Source organism: Myotis lucifugus, unplaced genomic scaffold (genome assembly GCF_000147115.1).
Source record: "Myotis lucifugus unplaced genomic scaffold, Myoluc2.0 scaffold_3, whole genome shotgun sequence".
NCBI classification, from domain to species: Eukaryota; Metazoa; Chordata; class Mammalia; order Chiroptera; family Vespertilionidae; genus Myotis; species Myotis lucifugus.
The window spans coordinates 3,763,282-3,779,128 of record NW_005871051.1 but is presented as its reverse complement, the minus strand read 5'-3'; the positions used below and the strand labels follow the sequence as shown (position 1 = coordinate 3,779,128).

The 15,847-nt window shown below is 40.2% G+C and overlaps 2 protein-coding genes across 2 annotated transcripts in view; one reads left to right on the top strand and one right to left on the bottom strand.

The window, feature by feature from the left end:
- The window catches only part of SF3B1 (splicing factor 3b subunit 1), a 33,143-nt gene extending 24,254 nt beyond the window's left edge, over positions 1 to 8,889 (top strand). The window contains 8 exon segments of the mRNA XM_006109852.3: positions 152 to 334; positions 415 to 526; positions 1,755 to 1,875; positions 2,210 to 2,227; positions 2,229 to 2,312; positions 3,699 to 3,971; positions 6,022 to 6,238; positions 6,501 to 8,889. Of these exon segments, the coding sequence (XP_006109914.2) occupies positions 152 to 334; positions 415 to 526; positions 1,755 to 1,875; positions 2,210 to 2,227; positions 2,229 to 2,312; positions 3,699 to 3,971; positions 6,022 to 6,238; positions 6,501 to 6,659 (1,167 nt within the window). The 3' untranslated portion in view covers positions 6,660 to 8,889.
- A 3,119-nt stretch (positions 8,890 to 12,008) lies between these two features.
- On the bottom strand, positions 12,009 to 12,563 carry LOC102428639 (dynein light chain 1, cytoplasmic-like). Its single transcript, XM_006082369.3, has one exon. The coding sequence runs from the start codon at positions 12,464 to 12,466 to the stop codon at positions 12,200 to 12,202; it is 267 nt and encodes an 88-aa protein (XP_006082431.1). The 5' UTR covers positions 12,467 to 12,563; the 3' UTR covers positions 12,009 to 12,199.
- Between the last annotated feature and the right edge of the window lie 3,284 nt (positions 12,564 to 15,847).

Genomic DNA, 15,847 nt, shown 5'->3' with positions numbered 1-15,847 from the left:
ATGTGGAAATATTCTACCTTAAATTTTTAGATATCATTTTGTTAAAAACTGAATATCAGTATATTTCAACCTTTTAGTCACAAACTGAATTCTAGTTCCCAATGAATGTAGCTTTTAAGAATTTAGTTTTCGTTTTTTTTTTTTTTTTTAGGACTCAGTAATGTTGAACGGATTTGGCACAGTGGTCAATGCACTTGGCAAACGGGTGAAACCTTACTTGCCTCAGATCTGTGGTACAGTTTTGTGGCGTTTAAATAACAAATCCGCAAAAGTTAGGCAACAGGCAGCTGACTTGATCTCTCGAACTGCTGTTGTTATGAAGACTTGCCAAGAGGTAAACTTGTATGTCAGATACTTACTTCTTCACCATATAGTTTAATGTGAATAGTAACCTTTTAACATTATTTATTACAGGAAAAACTGATGGGGCACTTGGGTGTTGTTTTGTATGAGTATTTGGGTGAAGAGTACCCTGAGGTATTGGGCAGCATTCTTGGAGCACTGAAGGCCATTGTGAATGTAATAGGTATGGAATTTGCTGGTCATGTAAGAATTTTTTTGTTTTGGTTTTTAACTTTCTTTTATTTATTTTTTAAGTAAATTATAGAATTATACTTGGGGGGTTGAGTAATGATTTCCGGTACCTTTTTTAAAAGTACTTCAAAATTATAGTTAAGTCGGGGTGATGTCACAATAGTCTTATCTCCCAAACCCATTTATATTTTACTTTAAAAGAGAAAAGCGGGCAAATTTAGGACCTACAGGAGAGGTGGGAGTAGTCACAGCTCAAAAAGTGTCTTGCCTGAAATATATTTGGGGGCAGGAGGACAACGCTGAAGTTTTAATTTAGTTTTTTGGACGAAGTATAGATGTATTCAACCTTGAATTAATAAGTGCTGGTGGCAGGTTTTTCTGCTTTCTTTCAAGTGTTAGGAACATAACCAGGGAGAAAAGTGAATTGTTCAAGTTGTTTATCTTGTTTTTATTTATATCCAATTCTTTATCCATTCAGTTTTCTAACCCAAACTAAAAACAAGTATATTACATTTACTTCTGGGTATTTTACTTTTCAAGTTCAGTATGCTGAAATAAATGGTCTTTCGTGTTTAATCCTTCATTATAATTGAATATGACTATTGCAAAAGTAACTTCTGTAGGGCAGGAAGTTAAAATAGCTGGCTGTGAAAGCCACTGTTTCCTTTTAGTAAGGGGTTTTTATGCAATATAGGACATCTTTGAACTATTGCACTTACATATAATCCCCAATTCAGTCCTATCCTCTATACTTAAAGTAGCTACTTGGCCAAAAATCAGTTACTTGGCCACTTGTGGGACTCTAGTTTGCAGGGAGTTGTAAACCATCTTGTTGGTGAGGGAAACATGGGAAAAGCAATGGAGAGAGAATCAGAGCAAGCAATTTTAGTTAGAGCAGGAGCCCCTGCCAGCTGCCTCCTTTTTTCTCTCTTCGTAGGTGTAAATACCACCCAAGTATGCCCTGCATTGCAGGGAGACTGGAGATCTGTTTGTTTTGCAGTTAAAGGGTAAGGGGGCCCTTTCTGGAAAATTTTGCTTTAATTTACATGTCTACCTCTGGCTTACATTGTGTTTGGTCAGAACATAAGCTGTCTTTTCATAGGCAGCTGTAAGTTTATATTTATGCCTGGCCACATGTATTATATTGCTAAGTAAAAGGTAAAATGGACAGAGATTGCGGTTCAAATGTTAATTGGCAGTGCGTTGGCTCTATTAAATAGGTATGCATAAGATGACTCCACCAATTAAAGATCTGCTGCCTAGACTCACTCCCATCTTAAAGAACAGGCATGAAAAAGTACAAGAGAATTGTATTGATCTTGTTGGGCGTATTGCTGACAGGTAAGAGATTAAACATTTTTATAAGCAGTATTGGTTTTCATATTTAAACACTTTATTTACTTTGCAAGTTTGCTTAACATTGCTCATGTTAGTATATATGGTTAGGTTATCAGTATTAATATTTTCAGTGAAATTTCAATTTGGATGGTACTGGGGGGGTTAGCAATACAGTTTTAAGACTAAATTATCTTTCCTGAAGAGTAATTGTTTTATTTAATGCTTAAAGTGAGTTGGTAATTGTGTTTTGAGAACTGGATTTGTAAATTTACCCTTTAAGACTTACTAGCACAAAAATTTAACTTTTTTTTCTTTTCTTTTTTTTTTTTTTTTTTAGGGGAGCTGAATATGTGTCAGCTTTTGGAGCTCTTAAAAGCTCACAAAAAAGCTATTCGTAGAGCCACAGTCAACACATTTGGTTATATTGCAAAGGCCATCGGGTGAGTACTATTTATTTCCATACACACACACACACACACACACACACACACACACACACGTATATTTTTTTAATCCTCACCCAAGGATATTTTTCTATTGGTTTTTAGAGAGAGTGAAAGGGAAGGAGGAGCAGGGAGATAGAAAGAGGGAGAGAAAGAGAAACATCAATGTGAGAGACACATTGATTGGTTGCTTCCCACACACCCTTACTCAGGGCCCGGAATTGAACCCTTGACCCTTCAGTCTGTGGGCCAATGCTCTAACCTTTGAGCAAAACCAACCAGGGCATTCATGTATTTATGCATGTATGTATGTATGTATTTTGTAGTAAACCTCTTGTGATGTTGAAAAATGCTTCTATTTCTGTAGAAATTTCTTTTAGGGCATAATGTGAGTAATGCAGTTGTGAAAATACCTTATTTATGCACTAACCTTCAGTTATTGAAGTTTGAGTTAAAACAGGTGGAGGTTTTTAAATTTCATTTAATTAGTTATTTTCAGAGAGGGAAACTACAACTCTCAAAATAATTTCAAATTTTTGTTGGTGCTTTTTTTGGATAATGCTTGAAATATTAAGGCCCGTTCTTAATTTAAAAATCAGCATAAGTCAGGGCTTATGTTAGTGTTTTTAAAATATTTTTAAAAAATTAATCCACAGACAACTGAATTATAGCTATTTTATTAATAAATCTAAGGTTATTTGCTTCCATTTCTGTCAGAATCAAACTACAGTCATTATAGAAAAATGAGGTACTACAATGTACCATGTGGTTTGTTAGTAAATGAGCAAATATTTTCAAGCGATAAAACATAGCTAAGTCATATTAATTAGATGAAGTTTTCCACCACACCGAGTTTGGCATCAGTGTATTTATTTAGCGTTAATGTAGTCAAGAAATTCGCAATGAATACCTGTTGTGCTAATGTTTATCCCCTGTGTCCCTTTAAGTTTGTGGTCAAATAATGCTTAAAGAAGGAGAATATTTAAGTAAATGTATTTGGGAGAGAAGATAGAAAAAAGATTTTGTGTGTTGTGGCATGGGTATTACTGTAAGGTTGCCTCATTCTAGTGGCCATGGTTTGAACACTCAATCAATCTGACCATTTAATTAAATCTCCTTATATTTAAAGAAATTTACTAAGGACTCAAAATTACTTTTGAAAGTGAATACATTTGAATTTTTCTTTAAAATGGGGCATTTTAATTTAAATGAAGTTCTTAAGTAGAAACAATGCCAGTGACTTGAAAATATTGTATTTTATCATAAAATTACTAAGTTCCCAGTGATTACTTACCGTAGTTTCATTTCTTTGCATTGTTCTTTTCCCTCTGAAAACAGTTTTGACCTGTAATCTAACAGTTTGCTGACATTTATTTTTTTCAGCCCTCATGATGTGTTGGCTACACTTTTAAACAACCTCAAAGTTCAGGAAAGGCAGAACAGAGTGTGTACCACTGTAGCAATAGCTATTGTCGCTGAAACATGTTCACCCTTCACAGTGCTTCCTGCCTTAATGAATGAGTACAGAGTTCCTGAGCTCAATGTTCAAAACGGAGTGTTAAAGTCCCTTTCCTTCTTGTTCGAATATATCGGTGAAATGGGCAAGGACTACATTTATGCTGTCACACCATTGCTGGAAGATGCTTTAATGGATAGGTAAGTGACTTGAATGAAGTACAAGAAATAGTTATAATTCTTGCTTTATTTTAGAATTTATGGAAATAATTATTATGGGACCTGTTAGTTATGATGTAGTTAAAGGGGAATGCTCCCCTGAATGAAACTATGACTATTGTTATCTTCAAATAATATAAATGCTACAAGGGCCCCCTTCCCTTTCATATGTTAGACTAAATACATTTTGAAAACCAGCAATTGATCAACTTTTATTTTAAAAATAACTAGTCATAATAATTGGAGAATGAGGAGCATGGCCTTATTGGTGTGGCAGAGACTTGATCTTTTTAGCTTTTGTTATTGCAGATGAAGCAAAGGTTTCTGTTAGGCTTTTGAACTACTGAACATAGCTGGCCAGAGCCACACTGTTCCCATTGTATGCCCCAAATTATTCAGATGGTGACGTGATACACTACTGCTTGAGTTATTTGACAGTAGATTCCTGATACCTTTAACCATCTAGGACAGTGATGGCGAACCTTTTGAGCTCGGCGTGTCAGCATTTTGAAAAACCCTAACTTAACTCTGGTGCCGTGTCACATATAGAAATTTTTTGGTATTTGCAACCATAGTAAAACAAAGACTTATATTTTTGATATTTATTTTATATATTTAAATGCCATTTAACAAAGAAAATCAACCAAAAAAATGAGTTCACGTGTCACCTCTGACACGCGTGTCATAGGTTCGCCATCACTGATCTAGGACTAACATAATTTTTAAACACAAAAGTAATGAAAGGACATGTAAGGGAAAGTTTAAGGTCTAAGTAGTAAGGGACTGTTTCATTGCCAATATTTTTCAGGAAAAATAAGTTACTCAAATTAGAGCCTATTCAGTTAGTTACTTGTTTACAGATTAAAGTTACTCATTAATGATCTTCCAAAAGGGAGACTTAATAGACTCAACAAGTTACCACAGGCCTGGGGACAGAATAAGAATCATGTTCTTTATAAGCCTGCCCAGCTGGAGCTAGTAAAGTAGGAGTACGTCATACGTACTCCGTAATCTTTGGTGAGATGTGTCTGTGCATCAGAGTGCAGTCACTGATGTGTGACTGAAGTTAAAAATCATGTGGAGGGGTGACAAAGTTGTCGAAAATTACTAAGTGAAAAGGAAAAATATTTTAGTTGGGAAATGTATTAATGAGGAATACTGCCTTGCTATGTATGAAGCTTAATATATTAAATATTATTATAGTAGATAAAAGTAATAAGGATACTAGTAAAGTTCAAGTATATTTTTTTTCTTCTATCTTTAAGATATTCTAACTACTACCTTTGAGGGCAAAGAGCATGAACTCATTTTTATGTCCCGGTTGTTCTGCCATTTGGTCGATTTGCATATTAGGCTTTTATTATATGGGATTTTAAATCTTCACTTGAAGATATTTTTTCCATTGATTTTGAGAGAGAGGGAAAGACTGAGAGAAATATCGATATGAGAGAAACATAGATTGGTTGCCTCCTGCACGCACCTTGACAAGGGCCCAGTCCATGGAGGAGCCTGCAACTGAGGTAGTGCCCTTGACCGGAATTGAACCCGGGACCCCTCAGTCCGCAGGCCCACACTTTATTCACTGAGCCAAACGGCTAGGGCACCAAATTGCATTCTTGAATGAAACTTAGAACATATGAGGTCAGGGATTTGATTTTAATTTTGTTATCTATTTTATCCCAGTATTGAATTACTTCTAAAGATTTTCAATTTATAGAGTTTAAGATGAGATATTACTGTTATTTATTTAGTAGCCTACTAACATGTACAACTGAACAAGGCTCTCACAGTCTTACTCTTTTTAAAGGTCTGTTAGAAAATAATGGCTTATTTTTTAGCCTTGGTGAGATTTGAGTCATTAGAAGTTCTCAAGTAGAACTGTTAGTCACTCTAAAAGCTTTCCATATCAGATGCCAGGTGTGAGGAGGACTGTCTTCCATGCACTGAACTTCAGTTAGTTTCTAATGGGTGGTGAATACTTCCTGTAAAACTACGACTGTATCTAACAAAAAGGTTTTTTTTTCCATTGCAGGGACCTTGTACACAGACAGACGGCTAGTGCGGTGGTGCAACACATGTCACTGGGGGTTTATGGATTTGGTTGTGAAGATTCGCTGAATCACTTGTTGAACTATGTATGGCCCAATGTGTTTGAGACATCTCCCCATGTAATTCAGGCAGTTATGGGAGCCCTGGAGGGCTTGAGAGTTGCTATTGGACCATGTAGAATGTTGCAGTATTGTTTACAGGTAGGTTAAAGATTTTGAAAAGATAACTCAATGAAAAAAGTAATTTAGTTGAATTAAGTCACTGTTCCTAATTTTTAATAGGGTACATTGTGCCATGTGGGACAACAGAGTTGTGGGGAGGGGGAATTAGATTTTGTCTTTGTTCACTGCAGTTGTTCTGTCTTAAAGGGAAATGTTTGGAATCATGTATTTATGGTTTGTTGTGTTAAGGTTGTGTATGTTCTTTGAAAATTAAAATAACGTAATCTTTTAATTATTCTAGGGTTTGTTTCACCCAGCCCGGAAGGTCAGAGATGTGTATTGGAAAATTTACAACTCCATCTACATTGGTTCACAGGATGCTCTCATAGCACATTACCCAAGAATCTACAATGATGATAAGAACACCTATATTCGTTATGAACTTGACTATATCTTATAATTTTGTTGTTTATTTTGTGTTTAATGCACAGCTACTTCACACCTTATACTTGCTTTGACTTGGTGATGTACACTTTTAAACATTGCAGATGAGCATAAAACTGGTCATAGAGGAAGAGCTAGAAATCCAGTAGCATGATTTTTAAATAACTTGTCTTTGTCGTTGATGTTAAACAGTAAATGCCAGTAGTGACCAAGAACACAGGGACTACACACACTATACTGGAGGGGTTTCATTTTTAATTCATCTTTATGAAGATTTAGAATTCATTCCTTGTGTTTAAAGGGAATGTTTGAGAAATAAAACATTTGTGTACAAAATGCTAACTTGTGTGTGTTTTTTGAACATGACTTGTAAAATGCAGGAACTTTGATAAAGTATTGGTTTGTGTAGAATAAATGGCTTAATTTCATTTTCTGTCACCTGGTTTATAGAAAGTAGCAGAATATAAACTATATAAAGTGACATGGCGTCTTTGTCCAATGTTATTGTTCTGTTGATAATGACAATGAGAAGAGTAGCTTTTGGGGTGTTCATCTCAAATTAGCACAACTGTTCCATCACCATAGAAAATATATCACCTTTGCTGAACTGTCTTGAATATTATTATTTTGCACTTACATAGCGCCTTTCATCTCTTGAATTCTCAAAATGCTTTATGAACACGTTTAAGGAAAGTGATTCAAGTCATGTCCAGCTGTTGATGAGTGTGCATTTAGGAAGTGAAGAAGGTATCTTTTTAAGACTGCTTTCTACCTATTGGGAGTGAGGCTACCTAAGGAATGCTACTAGAATAAGCCAGTCTTTGGGCTCTTTTCCATGTCATAAGCCACTAAACAATGTGTTCAATAAATACCTGCTGAGCACCTACTGTGTACCAGCCACTGTGCTTAGTGTACGGGATGCAAAGGTGCCTTTGACCTGCCCCTGGCCCTTAATGCAGTATAATGGAGAAGGTGCGAGACATCTCGGTACATGTTACGTATTCCGTGCTATGATACACCATTGCAGCAGCTGAAATGTCTGCTTAGTTTTGCATTTAGTAATTAGATAAATTGGTGTATAGGGGTCAAGCATAAACTGAAATGCCATTAAGTTCTAGAGGAACCAAGCATTTAGGCAATAATTAGTGTTATTTGGCAAGTACTTTAAGTATATTTTTAGCTTTTCCTAATTTCCTGGCTTTTGTCCTTTTCTACCCATGGCTGTTTTGTTTTGTCTCCCTATGCTAGCCCTTCTGTGAACTCTTAAGGGGACCTAAGATTCTGCAGCAGCACATGGCGTGGGAGACTGCCACTGTAAGTAAAATCGCACGGGGACTAGAAGGTTTGTTCCTTGACCTGCTAACACCCAGGACCCCTGTTTTGAAGGTTACATGAGAAACAGTTTGTAATTGGCTGACTTACAAAATCAATATTGAGCATTAGTTGACTCTCCAGGAAGAACTTGTAACTTCTTATGTTCCTTGTATAAAATAACTTTGTGACAGGTCAGTATGTACTAAAACACGATTTCCAAAGTCATTTTTCTAAGAAGTTTTTGCAACTTTAAATCTTGCTGTTCTCTATAGTTTCTGACAGATGGCCTTCAGTAATTAGTAATCATGAAAATGAACACAATTAGATTTCAAAGCCCAAATTTGATTTTAAATCAGTCTTGGGGGAATTTAGTTATATTTTTCACTTCAAGTACTTCTATAACTTCAGTTTGCTTGGGCCCATGTTTTTATGGAAACTCAATGCTTTGCAGACAGAGGCACTGTGGAGCAAAAGAGACTACTAGCCACCTTAAGTGACTTTTTACTGATGCAAATAGTTTGAGGACAGAGATGAAGGAAATACTGAAGGCTACGACCTTCATAGTTGGGACCAAATAGAGGCTCACAGATATTTGCATTATTTTATATGCTTGTTGAATAATGAAAGCATTTTGTGACATGTGAAAGACGCTATGTGAAGTTTAACTATCTTTCAAAAACTTCCTTTTGCACTTTCTTTTGGTGTTTCTTAAAGCCAAACTTAAACAGGAAGAAATTAATGTTCTTAAGGGAACAGTGGGTGGGTCTTTCTGGGGGCTCTTGTTGGTTTTTCTGTAAGCCCTCTAATGGAATTGATCTCTTTGGCTGTTCAATTTTTTTCATATTGTATTTTTAAAATTTGTTGTATGGTGCCATGTGAGCATCACGTACCACCAAATGAATAAAAGTTATATCTAAAGTCTTTAGACCAGTTTTTGATTGTAGTTGACTGTGTTACTGCCGTACTACACATCGTGCTACACTCCGTTGTGGTTGGGCCATTTTAATAATACCTATTTGGGTTGTTTTTCCAAACCAGGGAACTTAATGTTGAAAAACCAAATAAGAAACTGAAAAAATTGCAGCCACATAGGTTTCTGATGTCTTTTAAATCGCAAAAAGTTAAAAGTAGCAGAAACTACCATTATCACAGGGCTTCTCAACCATGGCATTATCGACATTTGGGCCACATAAATCTTCACTGGGGGGTGCTATCTTGGGCATCAGCAGCATCATTGATGTCCACCCACTAGATGCCAGTAGCACCCCCACGCCAGCTGTGACAACCAAACATGGCTCGGATACTGTCTGGAGGGCAAAACGGAGACGATGGTTTAAGCAGGACTCACACAGGATGGGTAAAATTAGAGCATATCATTTAGTCTGTTGTTGCCGAGGAAGTAACTAGAAATACTATTTCACAAATACTTAAGACACACCTTGAGTAAAACTCTGCATCAGTCCGGGGAAAGCAAGCTGAAAACGTGTTCATCGCTGTCGGTCCTCCCGCCCGAGCCAGCGGAGCCAGCGGAGTGGTATGGCTGGAGGAGGAGGACAGGCAGGACAGAGACCGTTTCTCTTTAGAAAAGTGGAGAGGAAGCCACAGAAGGAAATGATTTGCAAGGCAGTCAAGGGGTTCTATAGGCAGGAGGGAGTGAGTCATGTGTGGGCCAGGTGGAAAAACAAGTTTTAAAAATTTTTAAATGATTTGAGAGAGGATTGGAAAGCTAGGAACATCAATGATGAGAGACAATGAGAGAATCATTGATCGGCTGCCTCCTGCATGCTCCCTACTGGGATCGAGCCTGCAACCCTTGACCGGAATTGAACCCGCGACCCTTGAGCCTGCAGGCCAACGCTCTATCCACTGAGCCAAACCAGCTAGGGCTAAAAATTTATTAATAGTTATTGTACGATCTAAAAAGATTATAAAGGACATGCTTTCATGTCATATGGACAAATAGACTTTTTAATGGCCTAGTATTACAATTTTTTAGGAGATTCTTAACATGTTAGTGAAGCTTTGGAGGAGATTTGGTCTGAAATATTATCCTAAAATTTGTGCTAGGAATATATAAATAGGTTTAAGCTGTTAATTTTTATATCTAACTCCCCCCCGCCCCAATTTGGCTAAATTAGCTGTTTTTTAAATAGTGTAATTTCATGAAATTATCACTATTACTGTAGACTAGGAATTTGGGATTAGACAGAAGGAGGCTGATGAGCAAAAGTAGATAGTTGGTTGAGTGAGTTTTGTTTTTTTTTAAAATATATTTTATTGATTTTTTTACAGAGAGGAAGAGAGAGGGAAAGAGAGGAACATCGAAGCATCGATCAGCTGCCTCCTGCACACCCCCTACTGGGGATGTGCCTGCAACCAAGGTACATGCCCTTGACTGGAATCGAACCTGGGACCTTTCAGTCCGCAGGCCAACACTCTATCCACTGAGCCAAACCAGTCAGGGCTTGAGTGAGTTTTTGATGAGGTAGAAAGAGGTGGGAGTCAGGATGCATATGGAGGGATTTTTTTTTTACAAATATCTTCCCCTGAGTCGGTAAAGAAGATAACGTGGGATGTAGGCATGAAAATTTTGCCTAAGAATATGTCAGAGAATATAAAAATATAAAAGTTAGTGCTCTGTTAGGAACAAGTAGACCCAAATGAATCAGACATGTACAGAAAATTCAAACCAAGCAAAGTGAAAATCTGGTAGAGCTGACAGCTGGTGTATATAGTATGTAATGTGTATAATGTGTAATGTGTGGCTGGATGCTTTGTACAGTTTTGTCACAAAGCACAGAATCTACTTCGCACATTTGGGAAGATAGTCTCTTAGCACAGCGTGATCAAGGAAGAACTGTTCATGTGCCAGTGTCTAGGTCATTGCCACTCAAAGGTGGTCTGGCCATCGGCAGCAGCAAAGTTCTTGGAGCTTTTAAAATAGACTCTTAGGTAGCGTTCCAGGCCTACTGAAGAAAGATCTGCGTTTCAGTAAATGCTCAGATTTCTAAGTACATGGAAGTTTGAGAAGTGATAGTCTAGGCACAGCTCCATCCACTGCAGTGTGGCAGTGACACAGTAATAAAAGGTTCAGAGCCCTGGCTGGTGTGCCTGGTTGCATGTTGTCCCATGCACAGGAAGGTCACCAGTTGGATTCCCAGTCAGGGCACACACCTAGGCTGCAGGTTCGATCCCCAGTTGAGGCACATGTGGATGGCAACCGATTAATTTTTCTCATATTGATGTTTCTTCCCTTTCTCTCTAAAATCAATAAAAACATCGAAAATAATAATAAAAGGTACAGAAGTACCACTCCAGCTGGGTGGCTTGGTTGGAGTATCGTCTTCTACACCAAAAAGGTTATGGGTTCGATCCCCAATCGAGGCATGTACAGGAGGCAACCAATTGATGCTCTCTCTCTCTCTCTCTCTCTCTCTCTCTCTCTCTCTCTCTCTCCCACCCCCCCTTCTCCCTTCTCCTCCCTTCTCCCCTCCCTCTTTTTCTCAAGTCAATAATAACATATCTTCACATGGAGGTACCTACTTAATCATAGATACAGATAGCCAAGAGGTGGTCAGTACCGCTAGGATGGTACTTTGCTGAAACCTGGGTGAGATCGAAAGGGAGGGAACAAGAGAAGGATAAATTTTATTGCAGAAAATAAATTTATTTTTCCAGTAAGGCAATGGAATAGACTGAATGTTTGTGTCCTCCAGAATTCATATGTTGAAACCAATTTCTTATGTGATGGCTATTAGGAGATGAGGCCTCTGGGAGGTCATGAGGTCATGAGGGTGGAGCCCTTATGAATGGGATTAGTGCCCTTACGAAGAAGAGATGTGAGCGCTGGTCGTCTCTCTGCTCTCTGCCTTGTCAGGATACAATGAGAAGATGGTCATCTGTAAACCAGGAAGCAGCAGGCCCTCACCAGATAATGGATCTTTTTTTTTTTTTCCTCCGGCAAATTTTATTTTGGGAAAGGAATGGATATTGAGGAGAAAAAAACATGGGGCAGAGAGATATGGAATAGAAAATAAATACAAATGTAAGCTGCTTTGCTAATTGTTTTATAACCACAACAAATGAGTACAGCGAATACCCTGTACAAAACAACACAATAAAGGTTCAAGATCAAGGTGTTCCTTTAGGCAAGGCTGTAGATTTCAGTCTCTGGTATTTGGAATTTAGGCTGCAATCCTTATTTTTGGATGGATCACTGGGTGTGTAGTACAGTCCATGCTTTTAACCCGATTTGAACAGAAGAATGGCCACCTGGCCCAGGTAGAAGTAGATGAAGTGTTTGGTTTCATGTGTCACGTAACTACCGAAGTTCCTCCCCATGATGCAGTGCCAGGTGGGGTTGTACTTCTTGTCAAACTCCTTAATGTGGGCCGCAATGTCCTTTTCTATGTTATATTTCTCCAACGCCTGAGTAGCACATTTCACGGAGTCCTGTTGCATCACCTCCGACATATCGGCATTTTTGATCACCGCCTTTTGGTCGCACATGGTTACAGTGGAGCAGCGGCTGGCCGATTGCAACAGTCTCCTGGGGGAGGGGCTGGCGAGGCTCAGACCCAGCTAGAGAGGCCCTCGCTACTCCAGACAATGGATCTTGCTGGCATCTTGATCTTGGACTTCCAGCCTCCAGAACTGAGGAATAATTTGGTTGTTGAAGCCACCCAGTCTGGTATTCTGTTCTAGCAGCCTGAACTGAGCAGGCTGGTTAGGTCAATTCGGTTCATAAACCTCATGGGCATATATCCATATTGCTTCTCCTCCTTAACTGACATTGGTTGTAGGACCTTGGACAAAGGGAGGCTCACTCTTCTGAGGCCAGGGTGATATGGATGGGAGCTGGAGCCAGACGCCTGTTGAGAATCCTCTCCCTGCTTTTACTGTGCCGAGGGAAGAGAAGGGTCAATATAGTATGGGCTTGCCAGTTGGCTCTGGAGTTTGTCAAAACCAGGTTGGTTGTAAGTTCAAGTTCTGGATTATAACCTGGATGTGCCACTTAGAGGCTTTGTGACCTTGAGCAAGTTACCTGACCTCTCTATGCTTGTTTCCTCACTTAGAGAATTTGGATAATAATTGTACTCCTTTAATAAGTGGTGGTCCTTGCAAAGATTAACTGAGATAATGCTTATAATGTAAAAGATCCAGGCATAGTGCCTAGTAAATGTAATAACTATTGCTATTGATATAGTTTGTTGTTTTTAGTATTATGCGGGAGAAGTGCTCTGTAGTCACTGCTGAAATTAGAGGAAATGAAGATTGGTGTAAAAAAAAAAAGCCTTTTGCTTCCTTCTTCTCTTGGCTGGCTCCTGCTCTTTCTTCAGGAATGAGCTCCTGCCCTAGCTGATTTGGCTCAGTGAATAGAGTGTTGGCCTGCGGACTGAAGGGTCCCAGGTTTGATTCCGGTCAAGGGCACATGCCTGGGTTGTAGGCTCCATCCCCAGTTGGGGGTGTGCAGGAGGCAGCCGATCAATGATTCTCATCATTGATGTTTCTGTCTCTCTCCCTCTCCCCTCCTCTCTGAAATCAATAAAAATATATTAAAAAAAAAAAAAAAGGAATGAGCTCCTTTTACGTCATTTGGAACCTCCTGGCTAAGGTGGTGCATTGGTGTGCTGCCCAGCACCTGACCCACATGCCCCACCTTGCTCCATGTGAAGTCGCCATTGGCCCCGTGGGCTGTGGAAGGCGTCAGCCCAGGGCCCAGCACCTGCCTGCCGCTCAGCTGGAGGGACTCGGTGAGCGGTAGCCGCCCTGAATTATTTCAGACAGGTTATTACCGCTGTTCTCTGACGACTGTTGTGCAGGAACGTCTAGGCAGCAAAGCAAGCAGGCACATTTTAAAGCAAGTAATTCTTGGATCTTTTTCACAAGGTGTAAGACTATCCTATTTCATCCTGTGATTGAGGAAATCATACAAACTGCTGCTTTGTCAAAAAAAAAAAAAAATTATATTTCTGTAACAGGCTTAGCTTCTGACAGGGGGCAGCAAAGCCCATGAAAACAATGGCTGGGCCCGTAGCTGGTGGCTTGCAAGCCTTTGGATCCAGACTGACTTTTGGGCAGAAACCAGGCCTTGATATCTGGCCAACTCACCGTGGACTAATGGGTAAGTCTGGATCCTAAGGTAAAGGCCGGCTTTTATTAATTTAATATTCTTTGAAGGCACCACAACAATATTTTTAAATGCAAACAGTCCTCTCCCTCACTTCATTCCTGAGGAGGAAAAACCCCCTTTTCCTCTGCTGTGTTTCTCCTTTACTATCCTTCACTTGTGACACTTCTGGTCACCAAATGTGTGGGCTGTCCCCCCGCCCAGCAATTCTCTGCGACACCAGCTGCATAGAATTCAAGTCTTGTGTTGTTATCTGTGCTTTTGACCAACTGGCTATACATTGAGATTCCTGCAGCCCCCTCGTTGGGGTTGACAGTTTGCTAGACTAGCTCACAGAACTCAGGGAAGCACTCTTACCAGCTTATTATAGAACAGTGATGGCAAACCTATGACACGCGTGTCAGAGGTGACACGCGAACTCATTTTTTTGGTTGATTTTTCTTTGTTAAATGGCATTTAAATATATAAAATAAATATCAAAAATATAAGTCTTTGTTTGACTATTAGGTTTTACGCCGCCGCAAGGAAAGACCGTGAGTCCAATCAGAGACCAGATTAAACAGGCTTTATTGGGAGCACACGGGCGGGTTCACCAGCTCGGAGAGGGGAGCTGGAGAAGCCGCGCCAAACTGGAGCAGGGGCAAGTTTTTATGCTGGCAGAAACTGGTGGCAGTGGGAGTTTTCCGGAGTCAGGTGAAACCTGCGGTCTGTCCTGCGGTTTTGGCCATTTCCAGGAGCCGTTTGTCCGGCAGGGACTTTCCACCGGGGTGGGGCAGGTTCTGGACGTCAGTGTGGTGAGGTCAGTTTCTCACCGGCCCAAGAGAGGGAGGGGGTCTTTTCGCCCCCGGGGCAGGGTGCCAGCGAATACCGGACATTGACTATGGTTGCAAATATCAAAAATTTTCTATATGTGACACGGCACCAGAGTTAAGTTAGGGTTTTTCAAAATGCTGACACGCCGAGCTCAAAAGGTTCGCCATCACTGTTATATGAGGACACGATGAAGGACACAGATGAGCAGCCACATGGAAGAGGAGCTGAGGAAGGTATGCGGGCAGGGTGTGGCCCTCCACTCAGCAACGCCCCCCCCCCGCCCAACCACCACCACCTTGTCACCATCTCAGGAGCATTCTGGGACTTTTGTGGAGGCTTCATCACATGGTGTGATCGATCATTAACTCCATTTCCAGTTGCTTTCTCTTCCTGGAGGATAGCGGATGGGGCTGAAAGTCCCAAGCTTCTTTCTGAACCCGTCCCCACCCGGGAGCCACCACGCCTGGCCTCATTGGAACAGAAGACGCTCCTATCAGCCAGAACATCCCAAGGGATTCAGAGCTCTGAGCCAGGATCTGAGGGCAGAGGCTATTTCTGTTATTTCGCAATTACTGAGTCTTAAAAGAGGTGGGTACTTCTTTGTTGCCAGCAATTTGTAAAATAATGCTAGATCGTTAGATATCCCAGCTGGTGTAGGGAGAGTGTCAAGAGTTACAAAATTACTCCCAGGTGCTGGATCTATGTATCTTCCCACTCACCCACCTTGGGGGGAAAAAGACAAAGTAAATAAGGAAACAACAGCAGCAATGAAAGCAACTGAGATGGGGCAAATAGCCAGAGCCTACACCGCCCCCCCCCCCCACCCATCATGGCGTGAGTCTTGGGGGCCAGTCTCACGCCCCAGGTATCCTTCTCGGGCCAGTGCCCAGTGCAGGGCCTGGCGTGTGGCAGGCAGGTGCCCGCCTATGTGTTGGGAATTGAACGGA